Raw genomic sequence first — 25,892 nt, forward strand, 5'->3', positions numbered from 1 at the left:
CTTTAACATACAAACAAGCAAGAAAATATGTACAAAGAACAATATAGTTTCACACCATGCCTTGGATTTATGACTTCCTGAACACAGCATTCCAGAATCACACTCATTTATCTCTTCTGATTAAACCCTGCAAACATCTAATTAAATCCAGCCTCAATAACCAGAGATGGAATCTACAATTCTATGAAGTTTATCCAAAAGAAAGAATCATGATAGCATGATGACTATGGTACTTTCCACTCAGTTCACTTTGATGTGTTTCTTTTGTGAGCGGTTTTAGATATTCTGTGTCCTACATTTTGTGCACAGCTCAGTGACTGCATGACCTTAGGTTGATGGTCAACATTTTCTGAAAGTTAACATTCTAATTTCTTGAAAAAGTTTATTTTTTATTTTTTTTTTAACACTCCAGGGTTGTTTTGTCCCTTAGTGCCATATGCAGTATTTGTGCTATGTTAAATAAAATATGCCTAGACTAAATGAGTGTTTTACCTGCATCTGATATATCATTCATTCTTCAGGTCAATGCCCATAATATTATATCCCTTATAAAAAATCAGTTTGAATGTCCGCTGTGGAAAGCGATATATTTGTCCTTTTAAAAGTTAAGGGGATTTCCCACAGTTCTAAAACAACTTCCTTGTTCTGACTCACTCATAAATAGAGTCTTTGCCGCCATCTAAAGGCGTAATAATGTAACTTTCACTGATACTATCAACGGACCCAAATACTGCATATTATTTATATAAAATAATATTTAAATTAACAACAATAGCCATTATAAAAGACATAAACACAAGCAAACAATAAACACAATCAAATAAATAAACACAATCAAACAATTTAATCAAACATACAAAAGTAGCGCTCTTGTAGAGGATTTAAGTTAAAAATAGCCTAAATATAAACTATCTACATAAGAGCCAGCAGCAAATTCCTGCAGGACTGGCCGAGATGAAGCTGTTCTCTGCGGGTACATGAGCGCTGAATGGCCACTGACGGCCCGGAGCTCACATCTGTGAAAGCGTCAAAACAAAAAGTAATATAGAGGTCTAAATAATTATATTTAGTCTTTAAACTACATTTCGTGATATAACAACAGTATTTATAAAAAATATGGTGGATTTGCTCGCAAGCGGAATGATACAAATGGTAAAGCGATAACTGCTGATACTGGGAGAATATCACACATCTCTCAGCCAATCAGATTTGAGAACCAGAAAGAACTGTTGTATAAATATAATATAATATAATATAATATAATATAATATAATATAATATAATATAATATAATATAATGTAATATAATATAATATACATAAATATATGTGTGTGTGTGTGTGTGTGTGTGTGTGCGCGCTTGTTTTTGTGATTTTGTTATTATGAGTACACAAATTTGTATAATGACATGGGTATTACACTGGTATATTTTTTTTTACACCATTTTTTTACACCATTTTTTTTTTTTACATTCATGAGTCTCATATTTATATTTAAAATAGCTTTAAAAACATACTAAACAATGTTTTAATAAAAAATCTAAAAATGCAGAATGTTTTCTGTGATGGGCAGATTTAGGGGTAGGGGTAGTGTAGGGGGAGAGAATGTAGGCTACAGTTTGTACCAGGGGCGTTTCCTCCGAGTAGGCAAGGGAGGCAGTGCCTCCTCAAAAAAAAAATAGGATGAGAAAATAATCCATATTACATAGCCTATAAAACAACACAAATATTACAAATTATGACATTAAAAATAGCGCAAGTCACGCGTATTTCTTAAGGAACACTGCCCAACAGCGACACCCGCAGGTAAAGTTACACAGAGGAGTCATGCTTTACAGTCTGGAATCATGCCTCCCTTTCCTCTCATAGGAAACCATATAAAACATAGGGTGTGTCTCAATCAGTTCCCTAGCTCCCGAGCTCGTGAATCAGTATATCGTGTACTCGAATTCGGGCACTGATAAGGACAGTAAAAGATGCTGGTTCACTACACATTGGGACACTTATGACTCTATTTCCGGCAACGTGACAACGTCCTCATTGTACAACATCACTACTGGTATTTATGAACAACAACAGAGCTGATATTTTCTGACATTACTTGTAATGTTATTTAAAGTACATTATGATTAATTATTTGCTTGTTACTTATACGTGCAACATTTCAGCCGTGAATAAATTATAAATGTTAGCTAGATTATGTTCATTACCTGTCTAGCAATGTATGTTTATGCTGAAATATAATAAAATAACGGTTTGTATTTTTAAAAACATCTATCGCGTATCGTTATGTGTAGTGAGTTGGCTCACGTGATTCAAGTTTCGCGCTTCAGAACTTCCGTTAAGGGAGCATAGTGAGCATCGATGCTCCCTGGTTTTCACGGTGCATTGTGGGACTTTTCAGGGAGCGAACGTTTCAGTGCCCTGGAAGGATTCTGCGATTGAGACAGCCCTTAAAATGGCCGACTCCCTGGTCAGTGCCCTGACTACTGAACTAGGGAGCTGATTGAGACACAGGGATAGACTGTAAAAAAATATAAAATCATCAGACCCCCGGCGTGCGGTGGGTTTTGTGGGGGGTAATTGAGAATGAATGGGGGAAAGTCACGTGAGAGGAGGCAATGTCTCCATCGCGCTATGATTGGATGTAATTGGTTATGATTGGATATGATTGGTTTGTGCGATAAATCCCGCCTCTCGTTGACGTGCGCGTTCCGCGCGTCATTTTGACTGAACAAATAATGCTTCATTCGGAAGACTAATTGAAAAGTAAGTAAACAGATCATCCAGTTAGATATCACCGCTTTATGTCACGTCAAAATCAAACTTGAAATGGACTGAAAGCATGATGACTGCGGGGTTTTTCAGAGCAATCAGCTTGGTGAAATTAAAAATACAATTCGTGTCTGTGACAGACGGTGTTAATGGAGCATGACTGATGATCCAAAATATCCTAGGTTGACAATTAAAAAGAAAAACCGCAATACACAAATAAAATATATTGTTTAAATTATTATTGCCTTTAGTTATTATTTTGGAATGAATGTAGAAATGCTTAAAACACTTGATGCTTGATGAGATTGACTTGATTTTGATAAAGAGAACATTACATTGTTAATGTAAAATTACAAAATAGAATTGTATTTGGTTTCTTTTTTTCTTTTTCTTTTTTGATGTACTGTAATGTTCATTTAACAAGGAAGATGTGTCAACTTTAAGAGTAATGCACATGAATTTACAATGATTCATAAAAAAAAAAATGTGCCAGAACACCACTGTACGCCACTGGTTTGTACAGTATAAAAACCATTACCCCTATGGAATGTCCTCACTAAGATAGCAAAACAAACCTCTGTGTGTGTGTGAGAGAGAGAGAGAGCGAGAGTGTGTCTCTAGGTGATCATGTTTAACAGTTTGTGTTTGTGCAAATTTAGGTTGTTTTCAATGCTGCATTAAACAACAGGGGGCAGCACTGTGTCCTAGTTTCTTTGTGCCCAATAATACCCAACAGCCCATAAAACAATGTAAATAAATAATGCTTGCTTAAAATGTACAGTAGATACAAATACTTGTATACACAATAAAATCCTAAAATCCTGATATGAACATCTTAAAATCACTAAATGTTACTTGACTATTAGCCTACTTGAGTCACTTTGTTGAGTCTGGAAAGTATGCATTAACATAACACTAGAAATTACAACAACACACATTTGATTCTTTGAGCCTACTGCTGGAATACTGCCTAAAACACCATTATTATTTGAAATAGGACAAAGAAGCCATTTCTCATCCACTTTCAGATTTAGGTTTAGGAATTATACAAGAACAAATGTTTGCATTCAGTTTTTAAACAGTGCTTTACAATGTTCAAACACACATAACTTACAAAATATCCACACAAAACAATTGAAAACTATGTTTTTTCCAGTGTTATAGGATTACTAAAAAGATAATATATGCTTTTTACGATGCGAGTTCTCAGAATGGTATCACAGCAAGCCGATGGATAAATGTGCATTAAAGCAAAAGACTTAGAAACATACAATTTGATCTACTCTGAATAAAGACACTAAACTCCATAATTACAACACAGCTCAGGGGAATGAAGAAAACAGAATAGAGTGGAACAGTGAGTGGCAGAGAGTGAAAGAGAGAGGGGGAAGGGCCACACTTGGATCTATAAGAGCACAGTTACTGGCTTTATCCCTCGTGTGACACACTCGGTGAAACAAACCAAAACCTCACCCACTCACACACAGTCACACCACATGCTGCAGGACCGCTGGCTCAGGATGGCGACACAGAGAAAATGCCATAAATCCTTAGATGTTGCTTTCTTAGTCTGTATTTTTGCTGTCTTATTTCAAGGTGAGTACAATTTACTTTACTTTTGTTCTACTGCAGATGTTTGGACGTAACTTTGCATCACTTAAGATGTTGTGCAGCTTTAAGAGAGGAGCATGCGGTATATAAACATTTTGCTATTAAAAAGGTTTTATCTAGTCCAAATATTTAGTAACTATTAGAAAGTAACTATTAGTTTTAGTGTAAAAGTTTCAGTGGGTTCTATCAGGCATGCATTTCTCTAATGCGCTCCTCTAGCTCGCTGCCTGTGAAGCTACCACACCCCTTTGCATCACAGCAATACGCTTTGAGTAAAGATGAGTTTCCTCTCAAGTTAATGGCTTGAGATCAATTGAATCGCTCTCTTCCATTCAGTGTATCTGTGCATATATTACATCACCAGGTGGCCGTGTGTGTGTCTGTATGCTAAAAAGTCCATCTGTTGTTATTCCATTAGGCATAAAGAGGATTTTGTTAATTTGGTGGACTATGAAGCATCCAGGTGTTTTAAAGACTCTGGGAAGCAAAGGTTGTGGACCGTATAATGTAATACACATTTCATACTGACGCAAGAGACCGAAACAAACACTGATGTTTACATTACCACAACTACATATAGCAGATGCAGTGGTGCAGAATTATTTTCTGAATACGTCTTATTTACGAGTAAAATATCTAAACTTATTTGAAAAGCAAAATTGTATGAAATATTAAGATGTGCTTTTAGAGAATATATCTTTTAAATTAGAATTAAGATTATTTTATTTTCATTTATTTTTATTTAATATGAAATAAGTATTTATAAAATATGAAAAAAGTATTTATAAAATTAATTCAAGATATTTTCTCTTTAAAAAAAAAAAAAAAACAACAACAACAACAGCTCACAATTGTACTTATCAATTTAATGTATCTTGTTTAAGGAATATAGTTTTTATTACTGGAAAACAAGACAAAATACCAATTAAGAAAATGTTTGAGCACTGGCAATAAATCCTGCTAAATTGCAGATATGAGCCAATAATTTTGACGAAAGATTATATGAGTATTATACGGAAGAGGATTAGGGCCAAGCAATAATAAAAAAATAAAACCATCTCGAGATTAAAGTTGTTAAATTTCGAGAAAAAAGTCGAGATAAAATGTTGAGAATAAACTCATTAAATTACGAGAAACAAATCGTTAAATTTAAAAAAAAAAAAGTCGAGATAAAATGTTGAGAATAAACTCATTCAATTTCGAGAAAAAAGTTTAGATAAAATGTTGAGAATAAAGTCATTAAATTACGAGAACAAATTCACTAAATTATGAGAAAAATGTCATTAAATTTCGAGAAAAAAGTCGAGATAAAATGTTGAGAATAAACTTATTAAATTATGAGAAAAAAGTTGTTAAATTACGAGAACAAATTCGTTAAATTATGAGAAAAATGTCATAATTTAACGACTTTTTTCTAGTAATTTAATGACTTTATTCTCAACATTTTATCTCGACTTTTTTCTTGAAATTTAACGAGTTTTTTCTCATAATTTAATGAGTTTATTCTCAACATTTTATTTTGACTTTTTTCTCGAAATTTAACAAGTTTTTTCCCGAAATTTAACAACTTTAATCTCGAGATGGTTTTATTTTTTTATTATTGCTTGGCCCTAATCCTCTTCCGTAGTATTAAGTATTTGAAAAAAGTTTAAAATACTTTTTAAATATTCAAGTAAAACATTTTAAGTACAGAAAATGGGTAAAATTATTATATTAAATTATTATAAGTCCATGTATAAAATGTTATTAAAAATGTATAAAAAATACACTTAACTATGCATTAATATGAATAAACAATTTTTTAAATTTCAAAGTGTCAAAATAATACAGTGAGCAACTTTCTGTTTGTTTCAGTCACTAGCTGGATTTCCATCCAAACATAAAGCAAATCTTTTCAAAGTTAGCAAAAAACAAAACAAAACAATTAAAAACAAATGCGAAATATAGCTGCAAGCAGCGATGACGGGCCTTGTGCAAAGTTTCAAGAGTTTAAGAACATGTTAAGGGCCCAAAAAGTGGCATTTCCGTCGCCCGTTTTTTGATGCGATACTTCAGATTGCGTATAAAAACAGGGTGGAAACATAGCTATTGTGTGATACTAATCATTCAGTGTCATGTTTATTTTCCATGGCAGGTTTGGGGCAACGCATGCATTCCCTTATTCACACCACCAAGAACAGATTTTGTTCTCATTGGCTTTGGTCCCACAACTCCCTTATTGTAGCTTAAAGGAGGTACAAGCTCTGATGATAATGATGCTTTGGCAGAGAGTAAAGGGGTTGGGCTGCTCAAGAAGTGTCTGATTAGAAACATAAGAGTCTGTCTTTCCTCCATATGTTTGATGCCCTCCCTGTTTGGGTGGAGAAAATGTGGGCCCCACACTCGTTTACTGGGAGAGAAAGCGAGAGACTGAGGGGTCAGATGTCAGGGGGGGCATGCTGTGAGAGAGAGACAGAGAGAGAGGTCCAGAGTAACATTCCTCCTTCCCTTTAACTGGATTGTTTGAGTCTCAAATTCCAGTATCCCTAAGGGAACGCTCAGTCACAGTGTAGCAAGCAGCAGACAACCAGGCATCTTTTAGTCGAGCAGCGCAGAACTGAACAAAATGTTCTATATTGTTTTCTCAACATCAGAGAGAGATGATGAATTACAGTATATAAGGTTCCATTCATGCTATCGTGAATTAACAATGAACAATACTTTTACAGCATTTATTTTACATACACTAATGTTCACAAATTTGGGGTTAGTAAGATTTTTTATGAAAAAAAAACTATGAAAAAAAGAATACTTTCATATGTTCGTTTAAAAAAGTGGCCATAAAGACATTTAGGGGCCGTTTACACGACACTGTTTTCAACTAAAACGTAAAACTTTTTATGTGTTTTGGCTTTTCCATTTTTAGTACATTGTTGCAGTGTAAACACACATTTAAAGACCCCCGAATGGTTGCTAAGGTGTTCTAACTGATTTGTGGAGTGTTCTGGACAGTTGCCAGGGTGTATTTAATGGTTTCTAGGGTGTTTGAAGTTGTTGCTATGGTGCTCTAAGTGGTTGTTTGTGTATTCTGAATGCTTGCTAGGGCATTGGATTATTGCTTCATCAAAAAAGCTAATCCCAATGGCCAAGCAGCGTTGACATTCTAGTCCTCCTTCAATGTAAGTCTGAGATTTTGTGTTAGTGACTTAAAAAAGTTAATTTGTGACCGAGATTTGAGGACAATTCCTTTGCCTTCAATAGGCAAAAGTGACAGATGTACTTGAGACGGAGGTTGGAAGCATATGCTCATACATCTGCTGTAGTAAAGCTGATCTCTCATAGCAGCTGACGAACTGTCAGTGTTATCAAGTGTGAAGCAGGGCATGATGATGTATTGAGCTGCGACGTGGGACATCGCCAAGTAGTGTGAGCAGCCTTGAGGATCACGGTCCAGATGTAGAACAAATACATAGCACCATATTGACACCCCCACCCCTTCTGTCTTTCTTTCCTTGCATGATAGCTTCCTTTATCATTCTTTCTTCCCTACGACTTAAAAGGAATCCATCCGATCTTGTTATTCAAGCATTCCTGGGGTTGGAATGTCGAAACATCCATGACTGGGAATTCCCACAGGCTTTGAGGGAAAGGCAGAGACAGTAACGGTTGGGTTTGTCCATATTGACCCAAATTTGGGTTGACCCAACCCAGCATTTTTTAGAATGTAAGCGAAGGAGGGATGTTACTTCCTGATATGTGATGGGAAAAGTGGAGGGAATGGGGTGAAGATGAGTTGAGGAGTAAGGGGGATGGGTTTGAATAGATATAACATCTGTGTGGAAGGGGGTTGTAGAAATGTTCCCTATGGTTGTAAGGGGCTCACTTGTAACGTTGGAGATAGGGCTAGTGTGTGTGCGCGAATAAATCGGTCTATATGTGTTTATGTTCGTCTGGACAAGTACTGATGTTAACATTTCACCATCATTTCTTTCTAAAAAAAAAAAAGATATTTCTCTGGCCTGTGAAGAGATGTCCATGATCAAGAACAATTATACAGAAAGAAAAATGAAAATGCAATTAGTATCATGCAAAATCAAGCATGTATTTAACTACATAAATAAATACATACATATTTTTCTTAAAGGGATAATTCATCTAAAAAATAAAAATTATGTCAGCTTTTTCAATCTTCTATGAAAGCTGGTTTTCACCACAGAATGAGGAAAAAATATAATTTCGCAATTCTGACGAGTTTATATCTTGCAATTCTGACTTGTTCTTGCAATTCTGACCTTTTTGCGTATATCATGCAATTCTTTGCAATTCTCTGCGAGATATAAACTCAACTGTAAGAAAAAAGTAAGAATTGCGAGATGCAAATTTGCACTTGCGAGGAAAAAGTCAGAATTGCGAGATAAAAAGTCCAAATTACCTTTTTAATTTTTGTATTCAGTGTTGGAAACAAGCTTCCATATTCTTTTTTTTTTCTGACTTTCATTCTATGGACAATTTTCTTCTTTGTGTTCCACAGAACAAAGTCATACAGGTTAGGGATGACATGATCATTTTTGGGTTAACTATACCTTCAACCTTAATTATTCCTTTAACTTTTTAAAATTTCCCATCGATACTTCCCTCTATTTTAGCCAGATATTCATTCCCTGCTAAATGAATTGCAGGTACCGTGATGCTGTCAATTCTCTCTCACTCACTATGGTATGGTTTGAGATGTGTTAGATTTGTACCTCCATAACAAAACGAGTAAAAACTGGGTCATTAATGTACCTTCTGCCAAACTGAAGCCATGCTTTCATATGGTAGTTTGAGTAATGTGCTCTATTGTACCTCAGGCCACTGCTATTCAGAGCTCTTGATATGGTTTAATTTACTGTCAGCTATACTAAACTATGTAGAGCTTTCAGAGCAAAGTCTCATTGTGTTTGTGCTGAAACTTCAAATGCTTTCAAAGTAGTTTCTACATGATTCAATCATTCAACATATTCTCTAAACAGTTACCAGACAAAAGTCATATGGCAGATAACAGTGTTGAAAACAAGACCAAAGAGTTACAATATAGATCTCTTAGGAGTATATGCGAGAAAACACACTTTTGTTGTCTTGCGCTGAAGTCCAAAAGCCACTGGTGACCGACAGTAGACAAAGTGTACTGTGTATCAAGTTGCTGTCACCTCCAGATATGCTTTCTATAGCACAAGACAACAGCTGTGATGGGCAAGTGTGTCACATATTGCTGAGAAATTCAGTGTTAGCATGCCAATCTCAATTTTATCCTCTATTCTTACCCAGTGGTCCAAGAACCTCTTCTTATAAAGAAAGTGTCACTGTATGCTATAGTTGGCTATACAGAGACAAAATTTTTTGATGTTACATTACAAATTGTTGATGTAAAGAATTTATATTTGGTTTCTGGCCTCAATAAAGCACCAATAGATGGTTTATAGTTAGTCAGTAAGTTTTTTTGTTTGTTTGTTTTTAAGAAATTAATACTTTTGTTCAGCAAGGATGCATTAAATTAATCAATTAAGTTTCAAATAAATGCTGTTCTTTTGAACTTTCTATTCATCAAGAATCTTAAAAAAAAGTTTCATGTTTTTCACAAAAAATATTGCTAACACTTTATTTTAGGGTCTTTTAATTAGTTGCTTATTAGCATGCATATTACTGGAATATTGGCTATTTATTAGTACTTATTAAGCAAATATTAAGGCCTTATTCTGCATGACCTTATTCTACATTCTTTAACAACTTAACAACTACCTTACTAACTATTAATAAGCAGTAAATTGGGAGTTTATTGAGGGAAAAGTTGTAGTAAATAGTTTATGTGTTCCCTATACTAAAGTGTTACCAAAATATTGCACAGCACAACTGTTTCTTGAGCTCCAAATCAGCATATTAGAATGATTTCTGAAGGATCATGTGACACTGAAGACTGGAGTAATGATGCTGAAAATTCAGCCTTGCCATCACAGGAATAAATTACATTTTAAAATATATTCAAATAGAAAATGGTTATTTGAAATGTTATGATATTTGAAAATATTACTGTTTTTATTGTATTTTTGAGCAAATGAATACAGCCTTGGTAAGCGTAAGAGAATCACATTCAAAAACGTAACAAATTTTACTGACCCCATACTTTTAAAGAGTATTGAATGTTAAACATTATTACTATAAAATGTGGCCAATTCTATAAACAGTTGCCATTTTATTCTCCCAAAAAAAAAAAAACTTGTTTTCATGAACAAAAACAGGTTGCACTTTATTAGGACTGCTGAAAGTTAAGCTTCATTAAAACCAATCTGTCTGTCATATTACAGGAAGGGAGGAAGGAAGTGAAGCAAAGCGATTCCTGCCAAGGGTCAATAGTGTTACCTTTCTGTTTTCTTTGCATACCTAATATAATCTTTTGGTTCAGCAAGCCCACTACTCTGCAAAGCAAATCTTTTAGAAAAAAAAAACAAATAAGGACATAAGCATCATTAAATCTGTGTTGGTTAAGACGTTTGCACAGTTGCTCTGTTTGCAAGTGCCTCTAAATTAAATTAAACTATCAAAACAATACGCCTCTGAATACCAGACACACACACACATGCCTGATACCAAACACATTTGTCTCCATTTAACCAATTAATGAGCAGGGTAATAAACAAAGCCGTATCAGGCTGGTAGGGGCCCTGGGGAAGCGAGTGAATGAGTGAATACCGCTGGGGTGAGGTCATGATAGGAACAAGCGCTCAGAGAAGCAGGAGGAGGAGAAAACAGGATCTGAATGTGCCCACTAGGTGATTCTGCTCATGGTGATGAAAACAAAACCCTTGGCATTAATTAATCTGTAATGCTGAAAACGTATGCCAGAAGCCACAGGAACATTTACTACTCAGGTTGTTCTTCTCAGGAAATAACTTCTAACTTAAACAGTTAGAATATAAAGCTGCTATACAGTAAAATTAATGTATACCATTATAAAAATATAATTTTTTGGTCACACTTTAGGGTCCAGTTCTCACTATTAACTATGACTTTTGCCTCAATAAACTCCTAATTACTGCTTATTAATAGTTAGTAAGGTAGTTGTTAAGTTTAGGTATTGGGTAGGAATTGGGTAAGATTAGGGATGTAGAATAAGGTCATGCAGAATAAGCCATTAATATGTGCTTTATATTAAGTACTAACAGCCAATATACTAGTAGTATGCTAGTTAATAGTGAGAACTGGACCCTAAACTAAAGTGTTACCATTTTATTTATACTAAAAGGTCATACTGAAAACTCATGGCAAACCTGATCACAGTTTGAGATGCTATATCGCAAACACTTCTGAAGGTTTAGAGCAGGGGTGTCAATTTCAGTTTCTGGAAGGCTCCAACCCTAGTTAAACACACCTGAACAAGCTAATCAAGGTCTTCAGGATTAGTAGAAACAAAGCCACTTGAAGGCAAGCCTGCAAGGTTAGTAAAAAGCATAATGCCTGCTAACGCTGTGGTATGCATGGAAAGAGAGCAGAGGCCATTTTTTAATTGATGTCAATGGAGGACAGGCTTCACTATGCTGAATAAACTGCTTTTGTGGGAAAACGGCTTATTTAATGAATCAACAGCCCATCAGATAATTTTCAACATGTTTGCTCTTAAACATTCATTTTGGATTGATCTATTTTTAGAGTTCATGCCAAAAAAAAAAGTCACTGACAATTGACCCTCCGCAAAGACCCGCCCAGTTACTGTTGCTTGTCCGACAAGCCATGGTGCTGTCACGCCATACAGAGTGAAAAACACATCGCAGAGCAAAGAGGACACTGACAACACGTTGACAGACAAGACAGAGCAGGTTACTTATGATATTAAACAAAGTCCAAGCTTTCAAAATGGAAATTTGAACAATAAAAAACGTTTTCTGGCTCTTTAATGTGTCGTGACAGATTGCTGTAGCGCCTCAGCTCAAGCGGCTCGTGAACCGATATTTCTTCCTACTAGTTAATTTATAGCATCAAATAAACATGAGAAAGAATGCTGTTTCAAACTCGGAAAGACGTCAGTACACACCATTTTTCAAGTTCAAGTCCACCAAGGTTAACCTTCTAACTCCTGACTGCTATGTCGGACAAAATGGCGGATTTGGCGCTATGATTGGTTAGATCGCTTGTCAGTCAAACTCCCGGTGAAGGGTCAATTGCGTGACAGGTATGATTCAGTTTACAGCACTTCTCATTCATTTCTATGGTATCAGTGATTAACTGTCACACAACTCTGAATGAAATTTAATGATGTCAAGGCTGTAATGTGATTGGTTATCAAGGCACGTGTGATCCAATTTAGCTGTTACGTGTTCTCCAATGGTAGAGCCACAGACCTTTATATCTCCCAATAATAAGACCACGGCTGCATCTGAAAACTGAAAAATGCTGGCTTGGGAGGACACATTCCAAGGTAGGAAGGCATCAAGGCACATCTGAGTTAGCTTCACTTCCTGTCTTATGAGATACCTTCAATTGATTGATGAAGGCAGGATAGATGTATCCACTGCCTTTGATATCCCACAATCGAATTCCATTCGATGACAGTTGAGCTAAAAAATAATGATGGCATCTGAAAGTTGCAGTTTCTGGTCAGTTTGTGTGTAAATGTACGGTTTTGACCAATGTTTTCCACTTCTGATATAATTTCTTGCGAGAAATTACTACTGTAGTAATTAAATATTTGTTTAGTTCTTGCCAAATTTTGCTGTAGATCATTAAACCGTTATGCTGCCTCAGAAGTCTGTCCGAAATCATTTCATGAGGTACCTCTGTGCGCAAACGCTACCTGCAGAGTCATTGCCTATAAGGCAGCGAGGCAACAAGCCAGCCGCCCAAGTTTTCGGATACAGCAAGGTAAGAAAAAAAAAATGAAAAGAGACACAGTACTGAATGATTCAGTTTGCGACACTTCTCATTCATTTCTGTGCTATCTGCAAACAGTGATTGACTGTCAAACAACTTGAATGAAATTCAATGATGCTAAGGCTGTAATGTTATTGGTTGTTAAGGCACACTTGATCCAAGTTAGCCATTACGCTTTTGTAGAGCCAAGGACCCTCGTATCTCCCAACTTCCAGGCAGATGTTTTGGAGCTACACTCTGCAGGACATTGGACTTTAGGAGCAGAGTTTGACACATGTGATCTAGAGATATGTGAGATTATTGGAAAAAGAAGGCAAAAGTCTATTGATCTCTATTTAATCTCATTGCTGGCAAGGAGATTACACAACTGCCTGGACATTTCTAGTTTAGTACAGGGGTAGGCAACATTGGTCCTGGAGAGCTGCTATCCTGCAGAGTTTAGCTCCAACTCTGGAAAAAAGATTAAAAAAAAAAAAAACTCACCTACCTGTAGCCTTAGTAATCCTGAAGACATTGATTAGTTTGTTCAGGTGTGTTTGTTTAGGGTTGGAGCTAAACCCTGCAGGACAGCGGCTCTCCAGGACCGACATTGCCTACCCCTGGCTTAGTAAGACTTAGATTAGCTGGTTCAGGTGTGTTTAATTGGGTTTGGAGCTGAACTCTGCAGGACAGTGGTCCTAAAGAAGCAGGACTGGACACCCCTACTGCCTATATCTAAAGCAATCCTAGTTAGTTTAAATGTGAATGTCAGTCCAGTTTTACACTGTAAATTTCCTGGTTAAAAAACCTTTTCACTAAATCAGCCACTTGTAAACATACCAAATTGGAAAGTATATTATGTAGAAAGGGAATGTGTCATTCTTGGGGAGCTACCTAATCCCGCTTATAAATCTAATTTACAAAACACAGAGGGACAAATTCACTAAACAGTTACGCCTCCACAAACTAACACTCAAAACCAATTTAAAATATGGTGTTATTACATTGCGTAAATTGCATTCAGTGATACTTTTTGGCTGTGCTTTCACCATTACCCGATTTGCATAACTCTTTTAGTCAAAAATAAACCAGACAGAAGGCAAATAAACCCAATTCATTCTTGGTGAAATTCCCCTTGAAATATTAGCATGGAAAAATCTAGAGGCTAGCATCAAGATACAGTGGGTACGGAAAGTATTTAGACCCCCTTAAATTTTTCACTCTTTGTTATATTGCAGCCATTTGCTAAAATCATTTAAGTTCATTTTTTTCCTCATTAATGTACACACAGCACCCCATATTGACAGAAAAACACAGAATTGTTGACATTTTTGCAGATTTATTAAAAAAGAAAAACTGAAATATCACAAGTATTCAGACCCTTTGCTGTGACACTCATATATTTAACTCAGGTGCTGTCCATTTCTTCTGATCATCCTTGAGATGGTTCTACACCTTCATTTGAGTCCAGCTGTGTTTGATTATACTGATTGGACATGATTAGGAAAGCCACACACCTGTCTATATAAGACCTTACAGCTCACAGTGCATGTCAGAGCAAATGAGAATCATGAGGTCAAAGGAACTGCCTGGAGAGCTCAGAATTGTGGCAAGACACAGATCTGGCCATGGTTACAAAAAAATTTCTGCTGTACTTAAGGTTCCTAAGAGCACAGTGGCCTTCATAATCCTTAAATGGAAGACGTTTGGGACGACCAGAACCCTTCCTAGAGCTGAGCTATCAAGGGAGAAAAGCCTTGGTGAGAGAGGTAAAGAAGAACCCAACGATCACTGTGGCTGAGCTCCAGAGATGCAGTCGGGAGATGGGAGAAAGTTGTAGAAAGTCAGCCATCATTGCAGCCCTCCACCAGTCAGTGCTTTATGGCAGAGTGGCCCGACGGAAGCCTCTCCTCAGTGCAAGACACATGAAAGCCAGCATGGAGTTTGCCAAGATGGTGAGAAATAATATTCTCTGGTCTGATGAGACCAAGACAGAACTTTTTGGCCTTAATTCTAAGCGGTATGTGTGGAGAAAACCAGGCACTGCTCATCACCTGTCCAATACAGTCCCAACAGTGAAGCATGGTGGTGGCAGCATCATGCTGTGGGGGTGTTTTTCAGCTGCAGGGACAGGACGACTGCTTGCAATCGAGGGAAAGATGAATGCGGCCAAGTACAGGGATATCCTGGATGAAAACCTTCCCCAGAGTGCTCAGGACCTCAGACTGGGCTGAAGGTTTACCTTCCAACAAGACAATGACCCTAAGCACACAGCTAAAATAACGAAGGAGTGGCTTCACAACAACTCCGTGACTGTTCTTGAATGGCCCAGCCAGAGCCCTGACTTAAACCCAATTGAGCATCTCTGGAGAGACCTAAAAATGGCTGTCCACCAACGTTTACCATCCAACCTGACAGAACTGGAGAGAATCTGCAAGGAGGAATGGCAGAGGATCCCCAAATCCAGGTGTGAAAAACTTGTTGCATCTTTCCCAGAAAGACTCATGGCTGTATTAGATCAAAAGGGTGCTTCTACTAAATACTGAGCAAAGGGTCTGAATACTTGGGACCATGTGATATTTCAGTTTTTCTTTTTTCATAAATCTGCAAAAATGTCAACAATTATGTGTTTTTTCTGTCAATATGGGGTGCTGTGTGTACATTAATGAGGAAAAAATATGAACTTAAATGATTTTAGCAAATGGCTGCAATATAACAAAGAGTGAAAAATGTAAGGGCGTCTGAATACTTTCCGTACCCACTGTACATTTTAAATAAACTTTTATCCAGACATACAAATATAATAAAACAAGCCAAAGAGATAAATCCAAGAGAGAAAACAATAGTCAAGCAGAGCTATAGTACCATATCATATTTCACTTCTCATTGCTATTATGATTTAAAGACATAGTAAAACGTGGGAAATCTTGTTTACTGAATACCAAAACTTTGAAAAATCAAATGCCAACATTTAGTGGGTAACCAATCAAAAGATCCATTCAAAATAATTTGCTCATTGTGAATTTGAGAAAAGTGCATTGTCTGCTCAAAAGAATTATGTAAACGATGCTAAACATTCATTATAATGGATGGAATGGGTGTCTTAAAGCGCACTAAATCATTCTGACAGTGATCTGAGTCAATACTGTCTCACTTTAGGTTTCACGAGTATCGTGCTGAGCACTGAACACATGACCAAAGACAAAAAAAGATCTCTCTTTTAAAATAGAATCACTCCTTTATTCAAAACATCTCTAGCAGAAAATCACATAAATCAAAATTTTCTGCACATAATCATGTGCAAATGAGAAATGGCTCCAGAAAGATCTCGGAGACATAAGAGTCTCTGTTATTTCCTCTTTCCATCTCCCTGCACCCTTTCTTTCACTATTCTTTTCTTTTTAACCTCTGACTGACTCTCTCTACGGAGTCCAAAGGGGAGTGTGTTGAGGCAGGGTCGGGGTCAGAGGTCAGGGCCTCTTGTTGCACGGGGGAGGGGAAAGGTTAAGGTTTTATTAGCTCAGTCTGTGCTGATGTATTCCCGCTCAATCAGACTATTAATTACAAACAGCACAGATTCAGCTCATTCATTCATACCAGCGCAGCCCTTTAGAGCCACTCAGTGCCAAAACTAGAATTTAGGCCAGAATTCATTGCTCTGAAAAACATTATGCAATTTAATTGACTTGACTTGACCATAGTTAAGCATGTTAAGAAAATGCTAAACATACATCACAATTCAGTTAGTTTGGATGTAGTCAGTTGAACACAGTCAGTTAGTTGTCATTCAGTTCTCTAGTCAACCAGGACCAGCATAACCAACTCCAGCACCAGCAACATTTTAAAAGAAGCATCAGAGATGGGACAGAGTATAAACGTCAAACAAGCCTGATTCAAACTCACATCACCCACAAGCACCATGGCTCAGTGTCGGCTCTAACACAAGAGAGTTTTTAATTCATACGCTACAGCGCTTGTGGGTGATAAAGACAGAAAATAACTAAATTAAATAAAAAAACAAAGAGGAAAAACTTGTGTTCCCGTGAAATGCTAATTGGCTTTGAGTCTGTGGAACTTTGCCAAAGCCACAACATTGTGATAAGAGATTTGAAATAACACATCAACATTCATGGTTTACAGCTCAGTTTTTAAGTTAATTAATTCTAATCTAATGATCTATTATCTAGATACATTTCAGAATAAAATGTGAGTGGTCCTTACCCATGCAAATGTTGCAAAATGATGCTAGGGTGTTGTGGGTGGCTGCTAGAGCTATATATTGTACTACCAGTTTGGGGACAGATTTATTATTTTATCAAGTTTTCTTCTGTTTATGGTAACAAAATGTGGTAACACTTTAGTGTAGTGAACACATATAAACTAACTATGACTTTTCCCTCAATAAACTCCTAATTTACTGCTTATTAATAGTTAGTAAGATACAGGTAGTTGTTAAGTTTAGGTATTGGGTAGGATTAAGAATGTAGAATAAGTTCATGCAGAATAAGGCATTAATATGTGCTTAATAAGTACTAATAAACAGCCAATATTCTTGTAAATATATATATGCTAATAAGCAACTAGTTAAAAGACCCTAAAACAAAGTGTTACTGTAAATGTCTTACTGTCAGTTTGATTAATTGAATACATCCTTGCTGAATAAAAGTATTATTTTTTCATCAAAGAGAGAGAGAGAGAAGAAAAAAGAAAAAGAAAACTTTCGAATGGTAGTGTAGAAAGTGCATTGTCTGCTCAATGCAAGTCTATGGTATTTTATTATTATTATTATTATTATTATTATTATTACATTTTTTGGTTACACTTTTGTTTAGGGTCCAATTCTCACTATTAATTAGTTGCTTAGCATGCGCTAGGATATTGGCTGTTTAATAGTACTTATAAAGCAGATATTAAAGGTGCTCTAAGCGATGTCACGCGTTTTTAGGCAAAAACATTTTTTGTCACATACAGCAAACATCTCTTCACTATCCGCTAGCTGCCTGTCCCCTGAACACACTGTAAAAAAAAAAATGCGGTCTCTGTAGTCGCCACAAGCTCCAAAAACGGCAATAAAAAGAAACTAGTGCAGCCTGGACCACAAAACATAATAAACATGCTCCAGCCAATAACCGACTTTAAATGCGCGTTCATGACTGTTTCAGGAAGCACGGAGGGGAGGGGGAGGAGGAGGAGGAGGGAAGGTCTAGCTAGCCTCTGTTTTGTTTGACAACACTTCGAACGTCAACAGGAAGTTACTCCGCCCAGGAACGCTTAGAGCACCTTTAATGGCTCATTTTGCATGACCTTATTCTACGTTCTTAATCCTACCCAATACCTAAACATAACAACTACCTTACTAACATTAATAAGCAGTAAATAGGAGTTTATTGAAGCAAAAGTTAACTTATCAAAAGTTAACTTAAATGTTATCTTAGTTAAAAGTTAATTATGAGAACTGGACACTAATTGGATTTTTTTTTTTTTTTTTTTCGTTTCATCATCTGCCAAGTAAGAAAGATTTATATATCATGACACTTTGGATGCAGTTAGTATGAATGAGCTGCTCTAACAACATTTACCTTATATTTCAGCTGTGATTTGTGAAGAAAGAGTCAACCGCGGGGATGGTGATTTAGTTACTCCAACAGTAAAGGTGCATGGCAAAGGTAAAAAATAAATTAATTCAACAAATAAATTAATGAATAAATTTCTTAATAATAGCATTCTGTGTATTCTTTGTAATTAAAGATATGAATCTTCATATTTTGCTTTTCCCTTTATTTATTTAGTTGATTAACTTATACAACAACATTAGCCAAGACAAGAAAGAAAGCTAGCTAGGTGTTTATGACCAAAACAGGTGATGACATTGTTTTAAATAAAATAACAATCCAAGTTTGGATTAGATGCAATATAAATACATGCCATTTTAATGATACAATCTCATTAACTTGCTCACCTCGCTTCATAAACTTGTAATTTCTAATCCATTCGTACAAATGTTTGTGATCAAATTTTACTGACTGGTATAACATATGTTATACCAGCTTAAAGTCTAAAAAGTAGAATTTACCTTATCTCACTAAAATATGATCTTGTTCTCCAAATTTAAAATGAATCTGTATGAGAAACGCTTTTTTATGAGAATGATTACAACAATATGGCAAGTAACAACAAATACATTTCCTCACTGGAGTTTCTCAGATCCAGATTGTCGTTTTCCCCACCATTTTACCTGATTCATGGACCTCAAAGACACCAGGAGTGGACAGTGAGACCACTCAACCAACTCAACCTGACACACAGACCCCAGATCAGACCCACACAAACCCACCTGAAAAAGACAGTGTTACTTCAAAGGTGGGGAAACCAGATATTGTACCTCATTAATATTGTCAAAACATTATTTTTTTTAAAAAAAGTTAACGCAATATGGGTGCTCTAATATGCATTGATTCATGCTTAACTAATGCACAGTTAATCATGAGATAATGTATGACTCGGGAAGAAACAAACCATTAACAATTACCACATCAACAACTAATAAAGAATCTACCCGATTCATAGATTACATAATACATTAATTGCTATTTGTTAAATGTTTCATCATGTATTAATTCCTTGACAGCATATATTAACTAATAGTGTAAATTGATGTGTTCATTACCACAGTGGGTGGTATCTGCTTTAAGTAATCATTAGCTAATGATTTGCAAAGATATCATTATGTTATGACTTTACTTGTTGAGGCACATGATTGTTAACTCATTATTAAGTAATATGTCACAATTATGGATAGGGTTGACATCTCTACTAGGTCTGTGGGACAATTGCACAGTGAAAGTAATGTCAGAGAATGTTTGAAGGATGGGTTAGGTGCTGATGGTATATAAAATATCCAAAACCCACTAGAACAATGTTATATATTTTGTTTACTTATGTACTTACATGATCCCAAATGTTTTCAACAATGTTTAAATCCAGAGAAATCGGCATTTTAACGCACAGAGTAATGTTATAACATAACTTTCAATGTACTCAAATGTATTTTTAGTATTATTGTTTTGACAAAGTAAAACAATGCTGCATAACCCCACAATTTTCATTTGTCAGATAAAGTGATCTGTATGAGTAGGACTTGTGGCTATTTTAATAGAATGAAATAAAATAATGTGAATTTAAGGGATCAAACGTAACTGTAACAAAGTTCAAGATCAGGGCAGAAGGAGAAAGACGTTAAACTGAACTTAAATCGTAATAAACAAGCAACAAAACTAAAAGAGCGGCATGAAGCATCCGACTGCGGCATATAAGCATGATAAAAACAGCAACGTAAAATGTCCCAGGCTCTCGGCCCCGTCCTGATTCATACCACAGTAACGTTAATAAAACTTGAATGCATTAGCATCCATGAACAGATTTCTGCCTGATTCCTGTAGGATTGCTCTCCATTGGCTGTGGAGGTGAAGACGACAACTCCCATGATTCCACGCTCATTCACAGCGTCATCAAGCTACGCCAAAGTTATTGCTTTGAATAAGCGACCTCTAGTGGCGAAACTTACATACTGTGCCTTTAAAGCATATTAGTGCACCCGTATTGTATTACAAAAAAATAAATAAATAAATATATATATATATATATATATATATATATATATATATATATATATATATATATATATATATATTTTTTTTTTTTTTTTTTTTTTTTTTTTTTTTTGTGCAAAAGGCTATACCAAGATTGTGTGTGCTATTAAGTTAAGAAGACTTCTGATCTTATTTTTGTTGTTGTTGTTGTTGTTGTTGTTGTTGTTTGTTTATTTTGTAGGGCAATGTGGTCTGTGTGGATAAAATACCAGTGCACTACAAATATGATGTGCTGCTGAAACTAAAGGCCTCCTCCACATGTGTAAGTTCTGGTCTGGGTTTATCCTGTGATAACTGTAGAATCTGTGGAAATAATATTATATAGTGGGAATGCTGATTCTAGATCAGTTTTGGCTAGTTTAAAAATGTTGTAAATTAAGTACAGAGTTTGAGAACTCTTTAGTCAAATGAATACAGTGCTGTGGGCTGATTTATATACCTAAAACAGAAGTAGAACAGTGTAGACTAGTAGTTTTCATCCAGTTAGAAAGTAGGTTGCGAGTAGCCTATTTGCACCCTCATGGTCGAAGTAAGATTATTTATTATAAAAGGAGAAAAACTTCCAGAGTCATTAGGGTAAAGAGAATTTTGGAGTGTAATGTGACCTGGGCGTGTTTTCGTGAGAATCACCCTATACAGCAATCACTCAGAATGCCTTTGATATAGGAAACCCACACCAAAGAGTGATCTGCATAATCTAGAATAAAAAGACTTCATTGCAGAGCCTTTAGTTTGTTACGCATTATAGACAGAATGCTAGATGCGTCTTCTTTTTGCCAACTATGATATATAAGATGTTGAAGACTTTTTATAAGTCAGCCGTTAGAGACCCTAATAAGTGTGTTATGCCATGTGCTCAGGTCTCATTGGGTGGACCGTCATAGAGGCCTAGCGGCCTGCACATCAATGGCATTCCATTACACACTATGGGCGGAGGCAGTTCGGGAATTCACGCCAGGAACTCTGCCAAGATACATAGTCGGGCCTCTAGGCTAAGTTTCAGAGCCAGTAAAGAGCCTCAATAGAATGAAGTTTTTATGAGTATAGCAAAATAAAAAAAAATAAAAATAAAAACACATCATGAGAGTAAATGACTTGGATTGAAATTATATCGTGTGTATGTGACTAAAGCAGGCGTCTTCATGACGTCTGATGATTTTCAGTTGATTTGTTTAGTAGTAATATATTTATCGATTTTAGTATTTTGATATTATTTTGGTGTTAAGCTATAGGATCAAAATGGGAATTCTAATGGGAAATCTTCTATTCACCAATGTTCACTGCAAAACCGTAATTCAGCAGAAAGGGAGGCTGTTGCTATGAGAGAAAATCTGAACATACAGGTTTCATATTACACCATATTCCAGGAAGGAAAGAAATATGAAAGATGGAGAGAGAGAGAGGAAGAATGGGGAGAAAATGAAAGAAAGGCTTAATGCATCACTCCACTTTCTTTTCCTCAAGTTCACATTAAATTTACTGTATTTTAAGTGTCCAACATGCATTACAAACACTTTTTTAAACACAAAAACCCTTTCATCTAATAGGAAGAGACTAAAGCCAGGATACAGAGTGTTCTAGAACATCTCTGTGGTGAAGATTGCAAACTGGAAATCTATCAGAAAGACAACACAGATGAGATCATGGTTTATGGAGACAGCATTGAAGGTTTGTTTTGTCTTCTTGTAGTCATATATTTGCTTGTTTTATATTTAATGTATGTTATAAAATATTCCACAAACACACGATTATCAGTCCCATGAAATCACCAAATATCAATTATATTAATTACATTTGAGTTTAATTAAACTTCATGAGTGTGAATTGAAATTGCCCTACCCCATAAAACAAGAAAAGTTAACAATTTATTAAATATGATGAAATATATAAACATAAATGTCTGTCTGTCTATCTATCAGGCTTTTTTTAATCTTTCTTTTCAAGTTAAAAATTACAGTTGAATTTCTTTAAATTTCAATTAACAATAATGAATATGTGACTATATTATGGATGAATGTTAAATATTTTCCAGTGCTCTGAACAATCAGACTAAACTCTGTAATTTTTGCATTTCACGAAGCTGATCCTGAAGGCATGGCTGGGAAGTTCAACAACGACAACATTACCGATAAGGTCGGCAACACTGAAAACTTTATCATGTAATCAAATATACAGGATGAAAATGAGAGAACACACATACACATACAAAGGAAATTACACTTAAATCAAATATGAAATAAGGAAGAGAAAAAGTAGCCTGGTGCATCTGCTATTGGGATTGTGCAGTGGTTTAATAATGCGTTACTCCCAGATTCCAGGCCATATGAATAATACGCACCCTGTTAGGCCTCTGAATCAGAAACGCTATGTTTTGCCATGTGGTTTAGTTTAGGGTTAAGTTAGGGTGAGGTAAAGCTGTAACTCATTAGGAGTTAAATAGCTGTGCTGACAAATCAGATAAACACACCCTATGATGCTACACACAAACAATATTGGAACACAATGCTATTAAACTTACAACACTTTCCAGGTAAAAAAAAAACAAAAAAAAAAACAAGCTAATGTGTTGGTAATGGTTTGTGCCTATAGGTGGAAGTCGATGAGGCGGTGTCTCGTATGGGCCAGCGCTCTAAAATTGTCTTGATCTCTCTTCTGATTGCGGGTTTGCTTCTTGCTGCTTTGCTAATAGCTGGATACTTTCTAAAGACTCATCGAGCACAATCAAAAGGGCTACGACTGGTGAGCGTGACTGTCTAATCACATACCAAATTAATCAAAAGTAATATACAGTATAATTAATGTCTCTTGTCTCCATCAAGGCTGAGGACTCCTTCCAAGTGGATCAAGATAACCAAGGCAACACACTGCTGTCTGTGGCTCCTCTGCCTCAACAGGAGCCTTTGGACAAGCCCATCATCAATGGAGAGTCTCCAGACTCACCCCCCACCAATGGACACTCCGCCACCCAGACACAGGTGGTCGATACTCCGATGTAAGAGGCTCGAGTCAACATCAATCCCATGACCGACACGAGTCAACAAATGCCATGGGTTATCATACACAACAACATTAGGTGTGATGAAAACTACGACTGAGGTGATGCTGAGAGAAACAATGATGAAAGTATGAAAAAACTGTTACGTGAGAAGACTGGGCAGCCTTTTGGAATATGAATAATAACGCTTCAGAAACAACATCTATTATATACAAACATCAAACATTTACACTTTCAAATATGTTTTAACTCCAACAGTGCAAAAATTCTTTAGAGATCTTCCATGCCAAAGCTTCTCTTGAGGAATTTGTAAACTGTAAAATGATTAATAAGATTTGTGTTATACGTTTACATGAGCCAAAATCTCAGTTCTCCATTTCCAGTATGGAACACATTCTCAAGTCTACAACTGCTGCAGTAGTAATGGTTAACAGTCAAGTATGTTTGTTAACATTAGTTAATGCATTATAGGGATAGTTCATCCAAAAATGAATAATCGGTCACCATTTACGCACCCTTAAGTTGTTCCAAACCTGTATGAATTTCTTTCTAACCAAACAGTTGATGGGCCCTATTGACAAAATACTATGAAAGTCAACTGTTTGGTTACCAACATTCTTAAAAATATCTTCTTTTGCGTTCAGCAGAGGAAAGAAATTCATACAGGTTTGGAACCACTTGAGGCTGAGTAAATGATGACAGAATTTTCATTTTTGTGTGAACTCTCTCTTTTAGTATCATGAAATAACAATAAAAAAAACTTTTACAGCATTTATTAATCTACGTTATTGCTAATTTCTACATATACTACATATTTGAACACATCAAAAATGAACATTACAGTATTATGAATGAAGATGAATTAACAATAGTATATTTATGAATTAACATCAACTTAGATGAATAAATGCTTAAAAATGTAAAAGTTGGTTCATGATACCAAATTCATAAATGTTAATGAATTGAACCTCATTGTGAATTGTTGTCCTTACATTTTCAGGTATTTCAGAACAGTTTACTATTCAGCTCTTAAAATTAGGATACGCTTCGTGGATTTTTGCATGCTAGCTGGCCTTTCTCTGACGTAAATGCAGTCAATCGCCGATGTTAGGGTTTTCCACTTGCTACTTTTGATTTGATTCACTTCACTAATGTTCAGGATTTTTATGCATTTCAGACATTTATGCATTTGGCAGAAGCTTTTATTCAAAGTAACTCGAACATTCAAAATACACTTATTCCGTATGCGTGTTTCCTGAACACTAAACTCAGGACCTTGCCATTTCTAGCATTACCAGTTGAACTATGGAAAATTGTGTTATAAGTACAAAGCTTGAGTGACAGAGTGGTAACTCTTTACGCAAGTACTGCTAAAATCCTTAAGTGTCAGAGGTCACCTGCTAAAAACACATTTGCATAGATCTTAATGGTAATGACTGATGAATCACTGTCATCATCACATTGGCAAGACAGCCCTTACAACAAATTACATTTACCTTTTACGATTTTTGTAATTGCCTATATTTTTCTACAAAGTATATTTTGTTTTATACCTTTTTGGATTGGAGTGTAATACAGACATTCACTTACTCATTGGGGTGTGTGTTTGGGGGGGTGAGAGAATGAAGAAAAACACAAATAGGTAGGATTGTTGTTTTGTACATGTGGAAGTCTATGTGTATGAGTGAATGGTTGTATTGTTTGTCTCATTTCATTTACTGTGGAGAAGCCAAAGTTCTAAGCCGCTTCACAATAAACAATTTCCATAATTTTTGACCACAATATCAATAATTTAGAGTGATTAGTATGTTCATTTGCTGTAATTTTTTTTGACATTCTGAGAAATCTTTAATAAACGTCTGTTTATGTCACATTTAACTATATTTTAATCAATTCCACTGAATTCACAGGATTTACCTCCAAAATCAATGCACAAAATGGGGCAAAAGTCCACAGATTTACAGTTCATAAAATAATCATCACACATTAAGAATCAAGATTAAG

At 35.8% G+C, this 25,892-nt stretch overlaps 1 protein-coding gene across 1 annotated transcript; it reads left to right on the forward strand.

The window, feature by feature from the left end:
- Nucleotides 1-4,130: 4,130 nt before the first annotated feature.
- Nucleotides 4,131-24,505, forward strand: si:ch211-286o17.1. Its single transcript, XM_048198949.1, has 8 exons — nt 4,131-4,370; nt 18,836-18,910; nt 19,441-19,604; nt 21,075-21,155; nt 22,441-22,561; nt 22,974-23,026; nt 23,483-23,632; nt 23,713-24,505. Exons 1-8 carry the CDS (start codon nt 4,271-4,273, stop codon nt 23,887-23,889), a joined length of 921 nt encoding a protein of 306 aa, XP_048054906.1. The 5' UTR covers nt 4,131-4,270; the 3' UTR covers nt 23,890-24,505.
- Nucleotides 24,506-25,892: the final 1,387 nt, after the last annotated feature.

The sequence above is a fragment of the Megalobrama amblycephala genome, linkage group LG8 (assembly GCF_018812025.1).
Source record: "Megalobrama amblycephala isolate DHTTF-2021 linkage group LG8, ASM1881202v1, whole genome shotgun sequence".
NCBI classification, from domain to species: domain Eukaryota; kingdom Metazoa; phylum Chordata; class Actinopteri; order Cypriniformes; family Xenocyprididae; genus Megalobrama; species Megalobrama amblycephala.